Source organism: Pteropus medius, unplaced genomic scaffold, assembly GCF_902729225.1.
Source record: "Pteropus medius unplaced genomic scaffold, Ma_sr-lr_union100, whole genome shotgun sequence".
Taxonomy (NCBI): Eukaryota; Metazoa; Chordata; class Mammalia; order Chiroptera; family Pteropodidae; genus Pteropus; species Pteropus medius.
The window spans coordinates 37,364-56,534 of record NW_024354390.1 but is presented as its reverse complement, the minus strand read 5'-3'; the positions used below and the strand labels follow the sequence as shown (position 1 = coordinate 56,534).

Genomic DNA, 19,171 nt, shown 5'->3' with positions numbered 1-19,171 from the left:
GTTTGATATATCAAATTGGAAGATATTAGATAGATCAATGATACTTGATGTTAACTAGAGTGTGGGAAATTGTGCACTCCCATGAGAGTTAAACATAGTCATATAGACATGGGGAAAATAAAATTTAGTTTCTCCTTTCCGCAATGAATTAAAATATTTACATGAAACTTTAAATCATACATCTCACGTGACTCTGTACTTCTATTTCCACCAAGTAATCCTAAGAAAAGAGCAAGGCAAGGAAGCAAACCTGACCAGCACATTCATTGTATAAGTCTTAATTATTAACTGGAAAAACCTACATAAGTATAAGATAAATTAAATAATTTTCTATCTATGTAAGGGAATGTTATGAAGCCATTAAAAACTCTAAAAAAGTTTTGTATACATTGACATGGATAAACAACCACAATATATTTTGCAACTAAAAACAACAAAACTAAAAATCTATAGCCTAGATTATAAAACGGTATACATAATTATGACCTATATATATGTATAACTTCCATATGCCATATTTGTGATGATATAAATACATTAAGAGTACTATTACCAATAAACATCTCTATTCTCATCTGAGCATTGAAGTTAGCTCTGTCCGTGTGTCTCATTTTATTTTCACAGAATATCATCGAGTATTTATATCTGAGATATTTTTTCTAATCTAATGAAGCAAAACTAGCTTCATTGGTATATTTTAGGGACTACATCTTAAAGTGATTAAAGTATCTTAGGAATTATATCTCAACGTTAAGTATTTCTAACATAAATATTCGCAGCAGATCTTTAAGGTCCTCCAACTCTTCTCTAAAACTCTTCTCTAATATATATATATTTGCTGGATCAGGAGTCATTCTTTAACCTTCCATTTGTGTTTTTTTCTACTCTTCATGTTATTTCTTGAAAAGTGATAAAGAGTGTCAGTACATGTGTTGGGTATAAGCTGTAGGGAGAGCCCATCTTCTAAGAGAGAAAAGCAATGTCTCATTGCACAGGAGTTCCACTCTGAAAGCTCTGAGGATAAATCCTGGCCCTCTGATCTTGGACAACTTACTGACTTCCCCAGCTTCAGATCACTCATTTTTAATGTTGGAGTAATATTACCTACCATATAGAACTGCGTAAGTAAAGATAGGAAAAGGACCTAATGTACAGTTAAAACTGAGTTACTATATAAAACCAGTAAGATACTATATAAAACTATAGTATCGAGTAGATAAGACCTGATAGATAAAGAGACAGACAGACAGAATATGGTAATCATTAACAGAAAAAATTACAAGTGACTGATCATTTCTTCCAATCAACTTTACTTCTAAGGAGTGATTAGAAACTGGCATTGGCATTTCAGCTTGGTGAGGAGGAGAGTTACAACATCCAGCAAGTGAGAGTTTAAAAGTTACTTGTAGTTGGCTTTCTAGAGCAAGCGAGCCTGCAAGGTGATCAAATACACAAAATGGAGAGATTTTAGGTTTTAGTAGAAGTCCAGATTCTGAAATTCCAAATGCTATAACACTGGAAGCTTGTGTCCTAATCAATTTCTTGACAAACACCGACATGAGATCATTTCTAGCATTACTTCTTTCCACTGTCTGAACGTTGATTCTTTGGTACACAGAGAGCAATGTGTCAATTACAAGTGCTTCACACACTTCACTGGTATATTCAAAATATATAATGGATGAGCCTTTTAAAATTTAAAAAATGTTCCGATTTCGAGAAGGACCAAAGTTTCAGATCCCAGATTGTATTGCTGATAACTGCAAGTCCTAGGTTATGACCATGTGAATGAGAGGCTTGGGTAGGGTGGGAGGTGATATCCTCAAAGCACAGGGCATCTAGAACCTGTGAGGCAAATATGGACTCGAGACAGTCTGCCTACGGTACAATCCAGGTTCTCCCCAACTTCTTAACCTCCCAAGGACTCAGTATTCTCAGCTGTGACAGGGGTATAATAATACTACTTACTTCAGGGAGTTATTATGGTGACTTAAGGAACTGATACTTCTAAAGCACTCATAGCAAATGTTTATGTTTTAGTATAGATATTGAGAGTAGTAGTAGAGGTAATAACAGAGTGATGGGTATTAATATGAAGGTGAAAGATGGAAGAATGACCCTATGGTCAGTGCTTAACAGTATTGTAGAGAGGCCTGAGTGACACAATCTGATGATATTGGGGGTTCTAAGGAGAGAGAATACTCTAACGTCATGAAGAGGAACAAGGGAGATGCATGGCCACCTTGTCACTCTGCCTGCTGGGAAACAGAGACCTCAGGTGAAGGCCAGGTCTTAGCGGGCGCTCAGATCCTACACAGAAAGAAACATATTTCTAAAGTTATTTATCGGTATTTATTCATTTCATTGTTGTCTTCAAATTTTAACTCAGTTGTGTGGAAGTGTCAGTCTCAGAAACTGGACTGTGGCAAACTTTTCACTGGTCAGAAAAAGGAGAAAAATAAGATTGATGAAACAAGTGCTTCATAATAGAAGATTTATTCATTTTACAAGACTGTCCTTTTTTGTTAAATAATCTTTCCCATACTTTAGGTATTAAAGCATGCTTTTATGAAATATTGGCAAAGTACATAATGTTGTTATTGATGCTATTTTTGATGTTCTTTGCTGGTAAAGTTAAAATTTGATTATTACTTGCTGATTTACAAATATTTAAGAAATTTTATTATTGCTGATACCCAAATTTCTAGGAACCACCATCCTTACCCACTTGTATATTTAATAGTAAATGTGATATATTGCCAGTGGGTAACAGTTTTATATCCATCACAACACACTAGAGCAGCATCTGATGAACTCCAAACATTAGAGATAGTGTAGCAGTAATGAATGATAATAAACTGACATGAGCCAATAAAGGTAGATATTCAAGAAATCAATCACATAGAGAAATTAATATCAAATGTATTTATCAAAAGAATTATCCTGCATTTATCTACCTTTTTTGCTACCTATGAAAACTTCACAGAAATCTAAGTTATTTTTTTCTTTCATATTTGGAATTATTCAATAAAGAATATCTAGCCCCATGCTGAGATATAAATTGAGGATCTTCCTAAGGCCTCTAAAATTCTTGCACACATATGACGCTTCCTATCTTGCTCATAAGATCATCTTGAGTAAATGGATTTGCAACAGTTAAAGATCAAGATTAGGCAGCAATCATGTCTCTCAGTGGTCTGTGATTCTAACACCAAGGACGGCTTCTGAGGCAAACTTTTGTAATCTTGCATCAACCAAAGTTTTCAGTCTAATATCTACAATAACATTTAGCTTGCTAATTTTAACTTCTCTACAATATTTCTAAAAAAAAAGCCTATTAAGTCAATCATCTCCCAAGTGTATGGGAGTGTGAGATAGGCCTCATTAGGATAGACTGATAGACATTGCAGAAAGATGCCTTAATGATCTCTGTGGTCCTTCCAGTGGACAAACTCTGACGTTTGTTAATGAGAGCAAGGGGAGAGAAGTGTTTCATACTCTTGTCTCTTAGCATGAGAGGCAAGAAGTACCTGAACACAAAGCAGAGTCAAAGTGTTAAACTGTAAATGTACAGCAGATAGTAATGATGAGACACAGTCAATGTATTTAACTAACACTCTAAGCAAATTTTCAAGTGATTGCATAAGTGAGCTTGTTCTTATTTTAGTTCTCACATAATTTGATTGTGTTTAACAAGTATTTTTTAGAAATGTATATTAACTACTTTTGCAATATTTTTATTGGGGAGAGAAAGAACACAAAATTAATCTTTCTCAAATCTCAGTCTTCACATGAGCAAATCTTCCTTTGTCATCCCTTCGTGAGATCTCAGGCAGTCCTCAGAGCTGTCCAGTCACTCTGAGTGTTAAAGATTTTCACTATGTTCTACTCCATTTGAAAACTACAGTCTATATCTAATTGTGTTTTGAGTTTTTATTCCTTATCTCACTCTGCTTTCCGCTCTACTACACTGCAAGAAGGAGAAAGTAGAAGAAAAGAAATATAATCTTTCGATACCAAACCTGGTCTCCTTGTAACCTTCACTTGGCGGTCATGCCTACATCGTCTGTGTAATGAGCTTTCCTATAATGACCGTGTCATGCAGCGCTTATTTGGGATCTTCAGGCATCTCTGCAGGAGGCATTTTCGTTCCTGGTTACTAATCTAGTGATCAGCACTGTATTGACTTTTTCATCATCTTCCTCAAGTCCTATGCGATGTATTACAGACATTCTGTGTACTCTAAAATGGAAGGCTGGCCAGAAAGGCCAAGCCTGACTGGCTTCCATGTGTGTATTAGCCCACATGAAACTAATGATTCTTTGCACTTGAAATAGTGACAGCATAGGCTTCTCTCCCGCTGGCCCAATTCTCCTCCCAGCCATTTCTCCCCAATTCTACTTGCCTCTGCTCAACATAAACACAGGGCAGATCTGCAAGACCATTGAAAAAGCAGATATAAAGAGGGACTCAACCTTGAATTGTCTACCAATACCTTCATCAGTGGAGGGATCCCCTGGACGAAGGGACCCCACAAGCAAAAGCCTGTAAGTTTTCTACTCATAGACTCTAAAGTGAAGTTGAAAGAGGTCAAATGCAGTGGTTAACCCACATTAGAGAACTAGGCAATGGGCAGGCTTTCCCAAAATGAGTCACCCATATGTATCACACATGAACTTCATAACAGAGCCTATATTTTAGTACCTGCCACATTCAGGGCATTGTCCAAAATGGACTATGATACCACCAGGCATGAGAAATCTTTTGTGCCACCGTTAATATTCTCTATATTCCATTTCTGTTCTACTATAGAGGGTGAGTGGCATTACAAGAAGAGATAGAAAAGAACTGTAAAAGGGGACTTATCTACCACACCACTGTAGGACCCTACTCTAAATCCTAGGATTAAATAGCTTTCACTGCAATAGGAAAGATAAAAGTGCTAAACGGGATGTAACTTTAAAGTTTTCATCTGAGTTAGAATTCACTTTTATATGGGATTTCAATCCCAGAAATTGCATGAAAAGCTATGCAATCTGCCCACGGTATTTTAAAAAATTGGACCAGGAGACACAAGAGACCAAGTCTGCATGCACTAGTACCTAACATAGTCAACCTATTTTACATCTGTGAAGCACCAGTGCAAAGTGTTCCAAAATTAGTGGCATATTCAATGGGACGAGAGTGCCAAATATTCCTAAGAAAGGACAAATCTGCTGAAGAGAGTTCCATTTCTTCATACTTTTACTGAAAAATTGAGGCATACTTCCAACCATCTTACCATACACCATGAGCAATCTCTTCATTTCTTAGGAAGTAAATAAGAAATAAATATTTAGGAGTTTTGAATACATTCTTAAGTTTCCCATATTTAAGTTTCATGACCAAAATAAATTTATTGTTGATAATCTCTCATCAAAACTTGAACACTTGATTTCTGAGTTATTTTAAGGGTTGATATTTCAAAGTACTAAAAAGAAAAGCAAAAAAAATAATGTGGCAAAATGTGGGCAAGGACCAATCAGAATGGATGCTTTTCTGAGAGACAGAGCAGGCCCTTCAGGTGCCCTCCTTTGCCTTGCATTGATGTTTCAGTAGAGTTGATCATGAGGAACCTTTGTTGTTTGGAGAAGAGAAACCAGAGATAAAGTTACAAGGGGTTGCATGAGAGCTCAAGGTAATAAATATTTCCCAACTAGTATTTAAGCATTTCAACACTTTCCCAATTGAAATGGTTGAATTGGTACCTATGTCTGAAGATCGGCCTTGTTAACATAACTGAGCACATAGTTTTATTTATCTTATCTGAAGTCCCACTGAAATAACTTCTAAAGCATATCTGAAAAAAAAAAAAGTCATGGCATTAAATTGACTAAAAAACAGAGTGGAGAAGAATACAACCCAAAATACAAACAATGGAGATTATTATAGCAGTAAGAGCTATTCTCATGAGTAGAGCTTGAGAGAAATTCTAAATCCCAGAAAGAGCAATCAGAGAGTAAAAGGAAGAAAACAAAAGCAATTGTTCAGAAAGTTACTTCTGGATTAAAGAAAGGTCTAAGGCTTCCAATTAAAAGTATTCACGAAGTGCAAAGAGGACAAACAAAAAATATACAGGGAACACAATCAGACAAGTATAAAGAGAAAATCTTAAAAAGCTTTAGGACAGGGGCCAGAGGGAGTAATGACAAAGGAATGAACATCATGCTAGCATCACACTTCTTATCAATACGAGGTCTTAGAAGCCATTCGAGAAATGCTTTTAAAGTTCTGAGGGATTTTTTTTAAAGCCAGAATTGTAATTCTGGTTAAAATTATCACTATAAGTGAAATCCAATAAAACCCCTGAAAGCTATTTGAAAAATATGTATATATAAAATGGATGGCCATAAATCTATTGGGCCAGGTAGGCCAGATCTAATGGAGAAGAATTGAGGCAAAATTCTAAGAAATGAGAGATTACGCCATAACCAATTATTGGAGGAGATGAGGATGGACCCATCTAGGCCCTATGGACTGATGGACAGCACTAGAGTGTTGCTAGCCCTCTATATGAATTTATGAGATTCTGGTTGTCTGCCTTGCTCAGGGTACTTAAGCCGTAGCTTGCACCTAAAAAAGCATGGCTTAGAATAGATTATTTAAAAGGTTTCTTTCAGTTCTAATTTTTGTGAGTTCTTCATCACAGTCCAATGACCGAGTGGCAAGGCGAATGTGAAAAAAATACATAGCATTTTTGATACGGGAAATTTTTTTAGCCCTTTAATTCAGCTACCAATGTCCTACAGTTAGAGAGTGGGCACTTTCCAGAGGACAATTCTCTTTTGTGAAGGGAGAAATCATTATTTGTTATGAAACTTACTCTCTGCAACCCCCCACATGCTAGGTGTTTATACTGGTTATAATGTTAAACAAGTATGCCACCGTGGGCATGTGACTTACCTCCTTATGCCTCAGGTTCTTCATTTCAAAAGGAAAGTAATAACATTCCCTTGCTAATAGGGTTGTCATGAAGATTAAGTGCAGGCAAGGCAGTTCCAAGCACAGAATGAGTGTCCCATAAACACAGATAAATAATGATTAGGTTGAAATTGTTTTTCTTGTTAGAGCCTTCTGGTTCTGGAGATCAAGTTTTGCATACCAAAAACACTCAATAAATGTTCACTGAAGCAAAGGCCTGTAGACTAATCCCACACAACCAGAGTAGTTCACAGAAAAAAATGATGAGGACTGTAGCTTGTGTCTTTTAAACGAGAATTTTCAAACACTTATAAAACTAGACAGGTTAGTCTGTTGATCTAGGAATGGCAGTAATAAAATCAGATGGTTTGTCTAATATATTAGTAAGGCTACTAAGGAAGGAAAGACAAGCACAGATATATAAATCTAGCATCAAACAAAAAGTACTGGCTTGATTCCTGAAGCTTTATAATAGTCATCAGAATTTTTGCATACTTTGATTTAGCTTCTTTATCTTTAAAATAGGCAGTAGGATTATTCTGTAGCTTGCAACACAGGATTAGAAAAAGTTACTATAGTGAAACCTCTAGTATCAAAATAAGTTGATGATATTCACTGTTGGAATTGAGGAATTGTGAATACAATGACAGTAAGCAGTTAGGGTTGACTTTTCTCATCTGTAAAATCAAGACAAGAATTTCTCACAAGAATGGTATAATCAGTTATAATACACTTTTAGAAAAGTTTACCAATTCAAAGCAATTTGTGTGATAGAAATTATGTGCTAATACATAATGTTCATTTATATCAGTTAGAAATTAAACAAGCAAGAAATGTTAGATATATCTTTACTCCAGCCCCCCAAAATAATAATCGGACTTTAAAATAATTGATGTCTTCTTGTGTAAAAGCTAAGAGAATAGAATCAAGCCATTTATCGTTCATGGGAAATACAGCATGCTCCAGTCTGACTACCAAGAACAATTCTCTGAAATAACTGACTTGGTTTATCCACTATGGATTACATAACTAATTATTTCCCTTTGTGCTTTGGAACCAAGTTTGTGGGTCAGACTACATTTTCTAGTCTCTGTCTTAGCTTCATTTTATCTCCTTCATTTTAGTTTTCTTTCTTTTTTTGAACACATTTTTAAGCTTTGCTTTTTGTGTATCCTTGAAGTCCCTGTCCATAATTTTTGAAACAAGGTGCAATTGAATTGAATAAGAATAAATATATTTCAAAATAAAGTAACATAACAAAATAAGAATAACAATCTTAAAACTCTGCCTTAAATGTATGTTAACTGGTACAACTTCTGACCTCTAATGTAATTTTAGCCTTAACAGTATGAAGCTCACTGAGTATATGAATGTTCTTATGATGCTAGTTACCTTTCCAATTGTAAATTGATATTATAGTTATTCCCAAATAACTCAATTAATATTACAGTTAATAGCTCTATCTCGTGACTTTTTTTGAGTGACTCTGAAATCATAGTTTGGGATGTGCAAATCTGAACACCCGACAGCATATGCTCACTCCTTTATTCTCTCTGAGCAAGGGGCCTCCACTTCTCTAAATAAATATCTTAGTTCCATTTACATTTTAATAGAAAAATATTTTAAAGCAGCTGAGACAAGATATAAAGTAATAAAAGGCAGGATTTAGATCATGAGTATATACTAGATGCTTTATATATTATTTTACATTTTTCAAGACTACTACAAGAGGAGTTATTAACCAGAGAAATATAATGAGGCCAGAGGGAACAAAGCAACCTAAGATCACAGTGTTAAATGTCAGAGTTGGTATTGCAATCAGGCGTTTCTGGCTCCAAGGCTACATGCATTATTTCCATTACAATCAGATTAATGTTATATTTACCAAAGAACATTGAACCTGAATTTAAGTGTTTGGGTCAAAACTGAAGCATAATTCATTTATTTTACCTAATAAGATCTTGCATATTTATGACCAATGTTTTCCCCATTGTGAGTCCATTGAAAATCTAGTTTCAATGTACTCCCTGTCTAAAACCAATATCTACTCTGACAATAAACTTATTCTTGAGGAATTTCCTCTTAAAACTTGACCAGTGACGATTAGCTTCATGGCTTTTCGAAACCAAGGATAAAATAAAGCATAAATCAAGGGGTTCATTGCTGAGTTATAGTAACCAATCCAAGCTAATATTTCAAAAATATATGTGGGTGTGATGAAACCTACGAAGGCATCAATTATTGAATCAATGAAGTATGGCAACCATGAAACCAGAAATGCTATCACTGCGATGCCCAGTGTTCTTGCTGCTTTTCTCTCCCTCCTGGCCACTCTGTCTTTGTAGCTATCTGATGATCCCACAGTTTTATTGCTCATACTTTCCATTTTTCTAGCCTGTTGTTTAGCGATGAGGAAAATCTTGGAGTAAACAATGATCATCACAAGCGTGGGTATGAAAAATAATAGAAAATTTACCAATACCCAACTTTGATTCACTGCAATTTGACAGCCTCCCACACAGGTGAGAGCACTGACTAGTTCCTCCAGCCCAACTTCATTTGCACCTGTGCTAAGAAGGGTAAAATTATAAATAATGGAAAAGAGCCAGGAGAAGGCAATACACATGACAGAAACAGATATGGTGAATCTGGTTGGATAGAGCAGAGGGTCGCTGACTGCAATATATCTATCCAGAGAAATGAAACATAAGTGGAAGATGGAAGCATAGCAGAAGGACCCATCGAAACAAGAGTGAAATTTACAGTAACTCTCCCCAAAGTACCAGCAGCCTTCCACGGACCTCACTGCACTGAAGGGCATCACAGTCACTCCCACCAAGAAGTCAGCACAGGCCAGGGAGGCCATCAAAAGGTTGGTTGGAGAGTGCAGCTGCTTGAAATGAAGAATGGAAATCATCACCAAGAGGTTTCCAAATACAGCCAGCCAAGATCCAAAGCTGAACACTGTGTACAGAATCAGGCGAGGTCCAGGTGAGTAGGAAATTTTGACACAGGATGCATTCAGGTTCTCGAAGCAGAGCTGCGCAGCTGCAGGAGGGGGCAAATCACTGCCCATGATTCTCCGTTTTGACCCTGGGAAAGCTATTATCTTTAAATATCTTTAAAAAGGGAGTATTTACAATATGTCAGTAATTGTCAGTACATTCCATCTCTATTGCTTTGTAAGTAGAAATCCTTATTTTCATGTTTAGAAACTGATTCATACCTTTATCTCATAAATCTACTCCAACTGAATAAGTAGTTAGTTTTTATCATTACGCAAAATTCTGTTTCTTTAAACTTAAAAAAAATAATCTTTCTTTGCATTAGCTGGTATGTATCTGAGAAGCATGAGTTTTCCAAGAGCTGTTATATGATGCATGTAAGAATGCCATATTTTATTAGCGTTTTTATCAGAGCTAGAATAACACCCCAAACACTCTTTCCCCTCAGGAAAGTATTAAATAATTTCAAATACCCAAAGCCCTTAAGCTTAAATCCCCACAGTGCAATGTGCAAGAAAAGGAATTTTAAATAATGAGTATGTTTTTGCTAAAAAGAAGTTTATGTCCTTCTAATATCCTGATGACATTTGACCTATCCGTGAAATAGAAATGGAAAGAGAAATAGTCCTTTACTTTAAAATCTTTTGTCTGAAATTTGAAAGCCATATTGTTTATTTTAACTTATTTTTACTAAAAAGAGTTTACAGAAAAGATTTTTCTGATAAATGATTTTTGGTCATTTTTACAATCAGTTTTTTATATAACAAATAATTTATATTTGAAAATTTCACACTTTTTTAGCTAAAAATCAGGATTATCTTTTTATTTATTTATTCATTTATTTATTTATTCATTCATTTATTTATCTATTTAATTTTCTATTTATTCACGGTGACCTTGCTTAACAAAATCCAGTAAGTTTCAGGTGTACAATACATATGCACTAAAGCATATGTATATATATATATTGCATTGTGTGTTCACCGCCCCTAGTTAGATTTCTCTTTATTCAAGTTACAGACATGATAAATGTATCCACACTCGTAACCAACTCTACTATCAAGGTATGGAATATTTCTAACACCTCGGCAATTTTATTTGAGCCCTTTTGCAGTCATCCTCTTCCCATATTTCCCTTATTCTGTCCTCGGCGATCAGTGATAGCCATTCTATCACTAGAGGGTAATTCCTTTGGTCTAAAAATCTCATCTATATAGCATCATACACTAAATGCTCTTCTGTGACAAGCAGCTTCCTCTCAGCTCAGTCTCTGTGACATTTATTAGGTGTATTAGCAATTCATTCCTTATTATTGCTGAAGTGTATTCCATCATATTATATACCACCATTATTTTATCCATGTACCTGTTGATAGACTTTTGGACTTGTGTTCAGTTTAGGGCTGTTATTAAAAGCATTGGCATGAGCAGTGTATACAATTCTAGCAAGGACAAATGTTCTTATTTTTTTTTGTTGTTGTTAAATACTTAGAAGTATAATTGCTGGATCATATGGGAAGTGTATGTTTAACTATACAAGAAACTACAAACAGTCTTCTAAAGTAATTGCACCATTTTGTACTCCCACCAGCAATCTATAAATGTTCCAATTGCTCCAAGTCCTGTTCGACACTTGGCACTGTCCTTTCTTTTTATAGTAACCATCTTAGATAATGTGTAGTAAGTAGTATTTCGTTTTGGATTTAGGAATGATGATATTGAGAATCTGTTTTTGTAATCACTGTTCTTGAATGTATCCACTTTGGTGAACTGTCCATGAACATCGTGCCCATTTTTAATGAATTTTAAAGTTTTCTTATAATTGAGTTGACTGTTCTTTAGAAATAGGTGTTACGAATAGTGGACTTTTCATTTTTTTGAGAGTTTTTTTGTAGAGTAGAACGTTTAAATTTTGATGAAGACCAACTTATAAATTTGTTGTGTCACAACAATTTTTTTCTGTGCTTCTTCTAGAGTTTTTATAATTTTAGTTCTTTAGGTTTATGATTGTTTTCATATTAATTTTTAATATGTTGTGATGGCGAGCCTGAAATTTTTTACTATTGGTAGAAGTAGTATTTGGATATTCAGTAATTTCAGCAGCATTTCTTGAAAAGACTGTTCTTTCTCTAGTAAATGATGTTTGTTCTTTTTGTCAAAAAACATTCAACCATATATGTGTGTCTCAATTTCTGGACTCTATTCTAATCCATTAATTTCTATATCTATATTTAGGTCAACATCTTATTTTCTTGACGGAAACTCCAAAGTAAGTATTAAAGCCAGGTTGTCTATTCTTCGATTTTTATTGATTGATTGATTGATTGATTTTCTTAGAAGATTTTATTTTCTGTTATTTTTTCCCCCTCTTTAATTCCTGCCCACCCTCCCCTCCGCAACTTCCACCCTTGAGCTATGATTGTTGCCTTTTGCCCTTAAGAACTGAATCTCTGAAGGCGGGGCGTCTACTTCCACACGCTCATGGTATGTACCTTGGGTCTGGTGCACCCCGGGTAAGGTCCATGGCTCTACCTGGGGAGCAAACCCAGGACCTTCTGAGCGTAAAGCAGACATGGTAACAGCTACTCTATGGAGCCACCCTTAAATACCACCTTTAATATTAAAATTATTAATGAGTCAGGACTGTGGTTCTTAGAAAACTTGAGTTTCAGAAATATCAAGCTGGTTAAATAATTTGGGAAACCAACAGGTAATTGCCAAACATTTACTTTAACCAACTAAGAGCTCGTAAAAAGAAAAAAAAAAGGAAGATATCTAGCTCTTTGTTTCATAAATGCATTAATTGGGATTAGGGTTTGTCCAGATTCTTTTTGGAATGAGTTCCATGCCTCCCACCGTGGAGAGCTGCTGGTACTTCTGAGCCAGATTTTGTACCCTTCACAGTTGCTGTGATGCCACATTTTGTTACTCTTCTCTCTTCCACTTGTGCTTCATCTCCATCAACAGGTACATTGCTGTTACTGACCCTCTGCTCTATCCTACCAAGTTCACGGTGTCTGTGTCAGGAATTTGCATCAGCATCTCCTGGAACCTGCCCATTGTATATAGTGGTGCTGTGTTCTACACAGGGGTTAGTGATGAAGGGATGGAAGAATTAGTAAGTGCTCTCAATTGTATAGGTGGTTGTCAAATTGTTGTAAATCAAGACTGGGTTTTGGTAGATTTTCTGTTATTTTCATACCTGCCCTTGTTATGATCATTCTTTATAGTAAAATTTTTCTTGTAGCTAAACAACAAGCTATAACAACTGAAAATATTGGTGGTAAAACAAAATCATCCTCTGAGAGTTACAAAGCCAGAGTGGCCAATAGAAAGAGAAAAGCAGCTAAAACCCTGGGGGTGACAGTGGTAGCATTTATGATTTCGTGGTTACCATGTACAATTGATACGTTAAATGATGCTTTTATGGGCTTCATGACCCCTGCTTATCTTTATGAGATTTGCTGTTGGTGTGCTTATTATAACTCAGCCATAAACCCTTTGATTTATGCTTTATTTTATCCTTGGTTTAGGAAAGCTATAAAAGTCATTTTAAGTGGGAAACTCCTAAAAGGTAGCTCATCAACCATTAGTTTATTTTCAGAATAAATGTAAGCACTAAGTTAAGAAATTTAAGGATCTTTTCAAAATTTTAAATTTATGATGAAATTAAATATAAGAAATGCATAAAACCTTTCAAAATTGGGGAAATAGTTGTCTGATTAGCCAGGAACAAAGTCATAAGAAGGTGTCTCTATTAAACTATTGTAGAGGTATTTACTGCACTAAATAAGAAATGATAAAGTGGCTTTACATATGTCAACGATCTTAATGGTCCATACACATCCTTACCACAGGTTCTGGTTTCTTCTAATTTTATTAAATTCTTAATTTCATTTTAGTTGTGAAATCTCTCATCATCTTCTCTGTGATGCTGAACTCTCTTTTATCGTCAAAAAGTCTTTCTTCCTTTTATTTGCCACACTATTCCGCATTGCTAGGGTCATCATACATGAAGAGCACAGACAGGGAGACTTAAAAAAGAGGAATTTGTTTTCTCACAATTCCAGGCATTAGAACTCTAAGATCACGGTGTCAACAAGATGGATTTCTTCTGTGGAGCCCACTTGTCATCTTCCCTCTCCGTCCTTACCTGTTCTTTCCTCCGCGTATGTCTGTGACCATATTTCCTCTTTTTATAAGAACACTAGTCCTATTAAAGTAGGGCTCCCCCTAAAACTCATTTTTACTTAATTACCTTTTAAAAGACCTTATCTCTAGGTATGGTTACTTTCTGAAGTACTGGGAGGTTAGGACTTTGACATATACATTTTGTGGGATATGATTCAGCCCATAACAGACAGAGTCCAGGTTTGATGACACTATCCAAGGGTCTTTGTTTGCTGCTCCTCTGTGACTATTTCTTTCTGTTCTTTTAATGTCTGTACCTTCCATGAGCTTTGGTGCAACAGGCAAGTCTCTCCTGATTAATGGCTGGGCAGAATCTCAGAATGTTCACTTGTAACATTTTGGGACGAATAAATCTGCTTTGGGATCAGGTGTCGATTACAGACATTGCCAGAAGTTTTGCAAGTGGAAAAATCATCAATTATCATCAGCAGTGGTTATTTCTACACCGAATTTTCTCACTTAAAAAAATCTGTGTGTATTTCACTTCCCAGGAATGTTGTGGGGTCAAAAATTCTATGCTAATACTGCAAAATACATCTATTAAAAAGAGTATAAACAATGTGTGTTCTAATTTTACATTTTTCCCCCAGAATATTTTACACTATTAATTCAACAAAAGTTATTTTGGTCTACACATCTGGAGTATTTCACGTATGAAACTAAATTGTTGTAAAATAATGTTAAACATTTTTTCTTTTTCTTTTTCTTTTTTGGTTTATCTGTAGAGTAGCGCAGTTAAAATGATTGATGTATTTTTTCTCATTTGTTTTCACTAAGACATTTTATTGCTTTCAAACAGATATTGAGCATTAATTATATAAAAGTGCCTGTGACAGGAATTGCTAAAGATAAAAAATGTATTTTATATAGTACTTTTCTCAAGGAAAGTAATTTTGTAGGTAATACAGACAACACATTTTAAACTATATTATTGAGGAAGGAAAAAGTGTCAGAGATGCTAAGTCCTGTGAACAGAAGACTCATTTGCCATCACAAGGCCAGTACCTGGTGTTGGTCATTTCTATAATATTGTCTTCACACACGCATGTAGTCCCATGGCCCGAGGAGATAAAAATTGTAAAAGGAGACAATTTTAAGGGTAAAAGGATTTTTGATGGTGCTACCATCATGTTTGGACTTGTGGAAGCAGACAGGTGTGTGTACACTTTTTTTGTCAAGAGGAGTAATATCCATAAATGGAGACTTGAGCTTCACAGATTAGAAGACAATAGGTAGATTAGTAGTGTAACAGTCTATAAATAAAGTTTCATTTTATCACTTACTATCCTTAAAAGATCGGATTAGCTATAACAAATTTAAAAAAGACATGATATTCCCTATTTTTACAGTATAGAGGATAAACATAGATAAAATCAAGTGAAAGATTTAGATAAAAGTCCCAGGCTAAAATGGTCTCACAGTATTGCACTGTTGGTGAATTAAGTTATAAGTAGTTAATATAACAAGAGTTGAAAGAAAAATTAAAGATTTTTGAAATTTATCCTATGGGCCGGAAAAATATTATATTGTTATGAATGACACCAAATAGAATTCTAAATATGGAACTTTTTTGAACAAGTAGTAGATATGTAGAACTTTACAGAGGAGAGAGACAGTAAGAGGTTAGATTCTTCCATATATATCATGATCATCTTTCCTAAGTGTGACTACCACAAATATGCTGATCGTAACTCTCTAATAATACAAGCAAATAATGCCTTTGTTAGTACCAGATGATACCTCTTTGGCCATAGATGACTGAATTAAAGTTGGAAGTATGATTCCAGAAAAACATATCACTAGGTTGGCCTGAATTCATCATATAATCACTCATGAGAATACAAACTAACACACCAGATCATGTTACTACTAAGCATTAGAATAAAGATTCCTGGATTATGCCTATGTTCTGCTTCTCTAAGTCCGGATGGCTCATTGTTTCCTTCATTAATATGACAGAAAAATGTATTTATCATGAAAATTAAGCACATAACTAAAAGCATTCTCATTAGGGTCCAGGTAAGGAAAAGATGGTTCAATATTGTCACATTGCATAAATACTGTTTCAGAAGTACTAATGAATGCAATTATACAAGAGAAATAACTAGATATAGAAAATCAAAAATAGGAAATAGTTATTATTTGCAGCTCATATGACTAAAAACAAATTTGTCTAAGTCTGCCTTGGTGCTATTGAGAACTAGTGCCAAATACCAAACACATAGAAACAGAGATTACAGACATATATTTCTCTTGATTATTTAGTTTACTTAAGATGTAAATGTACTCAGTGACTTTGGTTTTAACTACATGTATCACCTAAGAAAATTCTCCTATTATGATTATTAAAAATTCTACATGTGAGACATCTGCTTCCGGTAATGGCGGATATTTATGCAGAGCAATTCTCCTGCTGAGGACGACTAGAAAATCTGGAAAAGATATTTTTAAAATCTTTAAAATATTAGAGAGATTTAAACTTAGTCAGGAATTATTCAGGATTCAGAACAAAAGGGAATTCAAAGAGTTGCATCTAATATTTGGGACATCTGTTTTAAATGGATATCAGACAGTTCCAGAAGAAACATTCAAAAGGATGAGAAACTAAGCAGAACTCTTGATAACCTCATAGGGTTAGTTGGAAACTATTAGATTTTAGATCCTAACAAGAAACACTAGCCAAGGGCACATACCCGCACCATTATTTATGTTAAAACCATGAAAACTACTATTCACTAAACATTAGAGTAAACCTTGACTTCGAATTTTCTTAATTTTTATAACACATTAGGGTAATCCAAGATCGCCAATTCTCTTAGCCAAATGCCAGAAGCAAAGGTCAGTTTTCTCTGAAAGAAGATAATATTATCTCCATTCTTAAATTATTACATCACTTTTTCGTATAAAATGTCTCAAACTGAAAAAAAAATATTCTCGGAAAAGGAGATGACGACATAGTGAAACCCAATGGAAATAACAGACAAGTTTTTAAAAAACAGAAAATCTTATCCTTCCTAACTAAGTGGAATATCGTTAGCAGTTTTTCATATAACTGTGCTGATCATATACAAGAAAATAATAATCAAGTTTGAAGACTTCAGTAGAGATGTATGAACCACTTCAAAAACTGGACGTTCTAGATCTGAACAATCTTGGTATCTACTTCTCGAGCTACCAAGATCTCAAGCATTGGTTCAACAGAAGTCTACTAATAAGTCATATAAAAAACATTATCTATATGCTGGCTGCCCCTGGCTACTGTCCCCACAGGTCAAAATTCATGCTATGGAAGGTTTATTCCTTAAAACTCCCGATTATCTTCACCTGCCACTTCAATAAACTTTGAGGAGGTAAATTACCATATTGCTGAGTCTGAAAGTTGTGAGAGATCCTAGAGTCTCTGCAAATTAGCCTCAGAGAGCAGAATTTCATGGCACTAATGGGTTTGTGGCCTTACTGGTGGCTTAGTCAGAATAAGCAGTCAAAGTGCGAGATAGAGAATCTGAGGCTGTAGAAAAGATGGTTCAATACAGAAGCCTTTGGAATAAGGGAGAAACCAAAATGAAAATTAGAAAGAATTGTAAAAGAAATGATGACAAAAATATGACAAAATCACAAATTAACCTCTAACAAATTGATAAAAGGTGTGCGATGCAGGAGGGAATTCTGATTTGAGCCATGAAGAAAGAGCTTGTATCAAACCATCCCTCTTACTGAGAGCAATTATAAAACTCAATTCAACACCTAGGACAACTATTTGAAGCTTTGGAGAGCAACCAAGACAGCCCGAATTTGACAGGACAAAATAGTATACAGAAGCAGAGCACATTGCAACTGAAAATGCAGTATAAGGCAATGGAGGGCATCTCCAGGACCTGCCCTGCTTCTCAGAATAGCATCCATTCTCACTGGTCAATACCTCCATCTTGCCATATGGTTTTTTAGAGTTTTGAAATATCAACCCTGAATATTGAATCGGAAATCAACTGGTCAGATTTTGAAGAGTACTGCTTCAGCGATAAATTTATTTTTGAACATGAAAGCTTAAATAGAGGAAATTTAAGAATATGTTAAAATTTCTATACACTTGTTAATTATCACTTTTTAAGAAATGAAGGTGATCTCTTAAAATGTATAGGAGGATGGTGGGAAGTATTCTCCAAATTATCCAGGAAAAGCATGAAGAAATAGGACTCTAGTTATTAAATTCATCCTTCCCTCTAGTCTGATTAGGAAGTCTGGTTCATTGAATATGTCACTAGATTTGGGACAGTCTGAGCTTATTGCATCGAAGTGACTTTCCCATGTTATCTTTTAGTGCAGGCAAATTTGCTCTATTGACACTTGCTTCCCCATCTTTGAATGACACTCTGGGCGAGTCATATTGCTTCCATTCAATTCCCAACACTTATAAAGCCATAATAAGTTCTTCCTCATTCAGATTAAAAGTGTAAAATCACATTCAGTTTAGCACTCTTATCTTTTCTACCTCAATTAATGCTGTCCTGGCCTAAGCCTTGGGGACCTAGGATTAGGAGGAATATAAGCCTGCTTTTACATTCTTCCTTCATTCTCTTTTTCTGCTTGTTACCTCAACCACATGTGGTGGAGCAGGTATGGAATAAGGAGAATATTAATAATGGGGCAAAAGTTTTCTCATGCCTGGTAGGGTCATAGGCCTGATGGACAATTCTCTGTATGTGGCAGGTACCCAAATGTAGGCTCTACGATGAGGCACATGTGTGACTCATTCTGGGAGGGCCTGCCCACTGCCTAGTTCTCTACTGTGGGTGAGCCACTGCAGTTGACCTCTTTCAACTTCTCTTTAGAGTCTGTCTATGAGTGGAAAACTTACAGGCTTTTTCTTCTGGCGTCCCTTTGTCTAGGGGACCACTCCATTAATAAAGGTATTGGCAAGATGATTCAAGCTTGAGTCTCTCTTTAGATCTGCTTATTTAATTGTCTTGCTGACCTGCCCTAGGTTGTTATTGAACAGAGGCACATAGAATTGGAGAG

At 35.4% G+C, this 19,171-nt stretch overlaps 2 protein-coding genes across 2 annotated transcripts in view; one reads left to right on the top strand and one right to left on the bottom strand.

The window, feature by feature from the left end:
- LOC120594189 (trace amine-associated receptor 6-like) overlaps window positions 1-19,171 on the top strand; it is a 31,401-nt gene that overhangs the window by 7,160 nt on the left and 5,070 nt on the right. The gene's annotated exons all lie outside the window — the stretch shown is intronic.
- LOC120594187 (trace amine-associated receptor 7a-like) lies at window positions 9,005-10,036 on the bottom strand. The gene has a single exon (XM_039852200.1). It carries the CDS (start codon window positions 10,034-10,036, stop codon window positions 9,005-9,007), a length of 1,032 nt encoding a protein of 343 aa, XP_039708134.1.

Excerpts from the sequence above, each read along its gene's own strand:
- LOC120594187 (XM_039852200.1), bottom strand. The coding sequence starts at position 10,036 with ATGGGCAGTGATTTGCCCCCTCCTGCAGCTGCGCAGCTCTGCTTCGAG.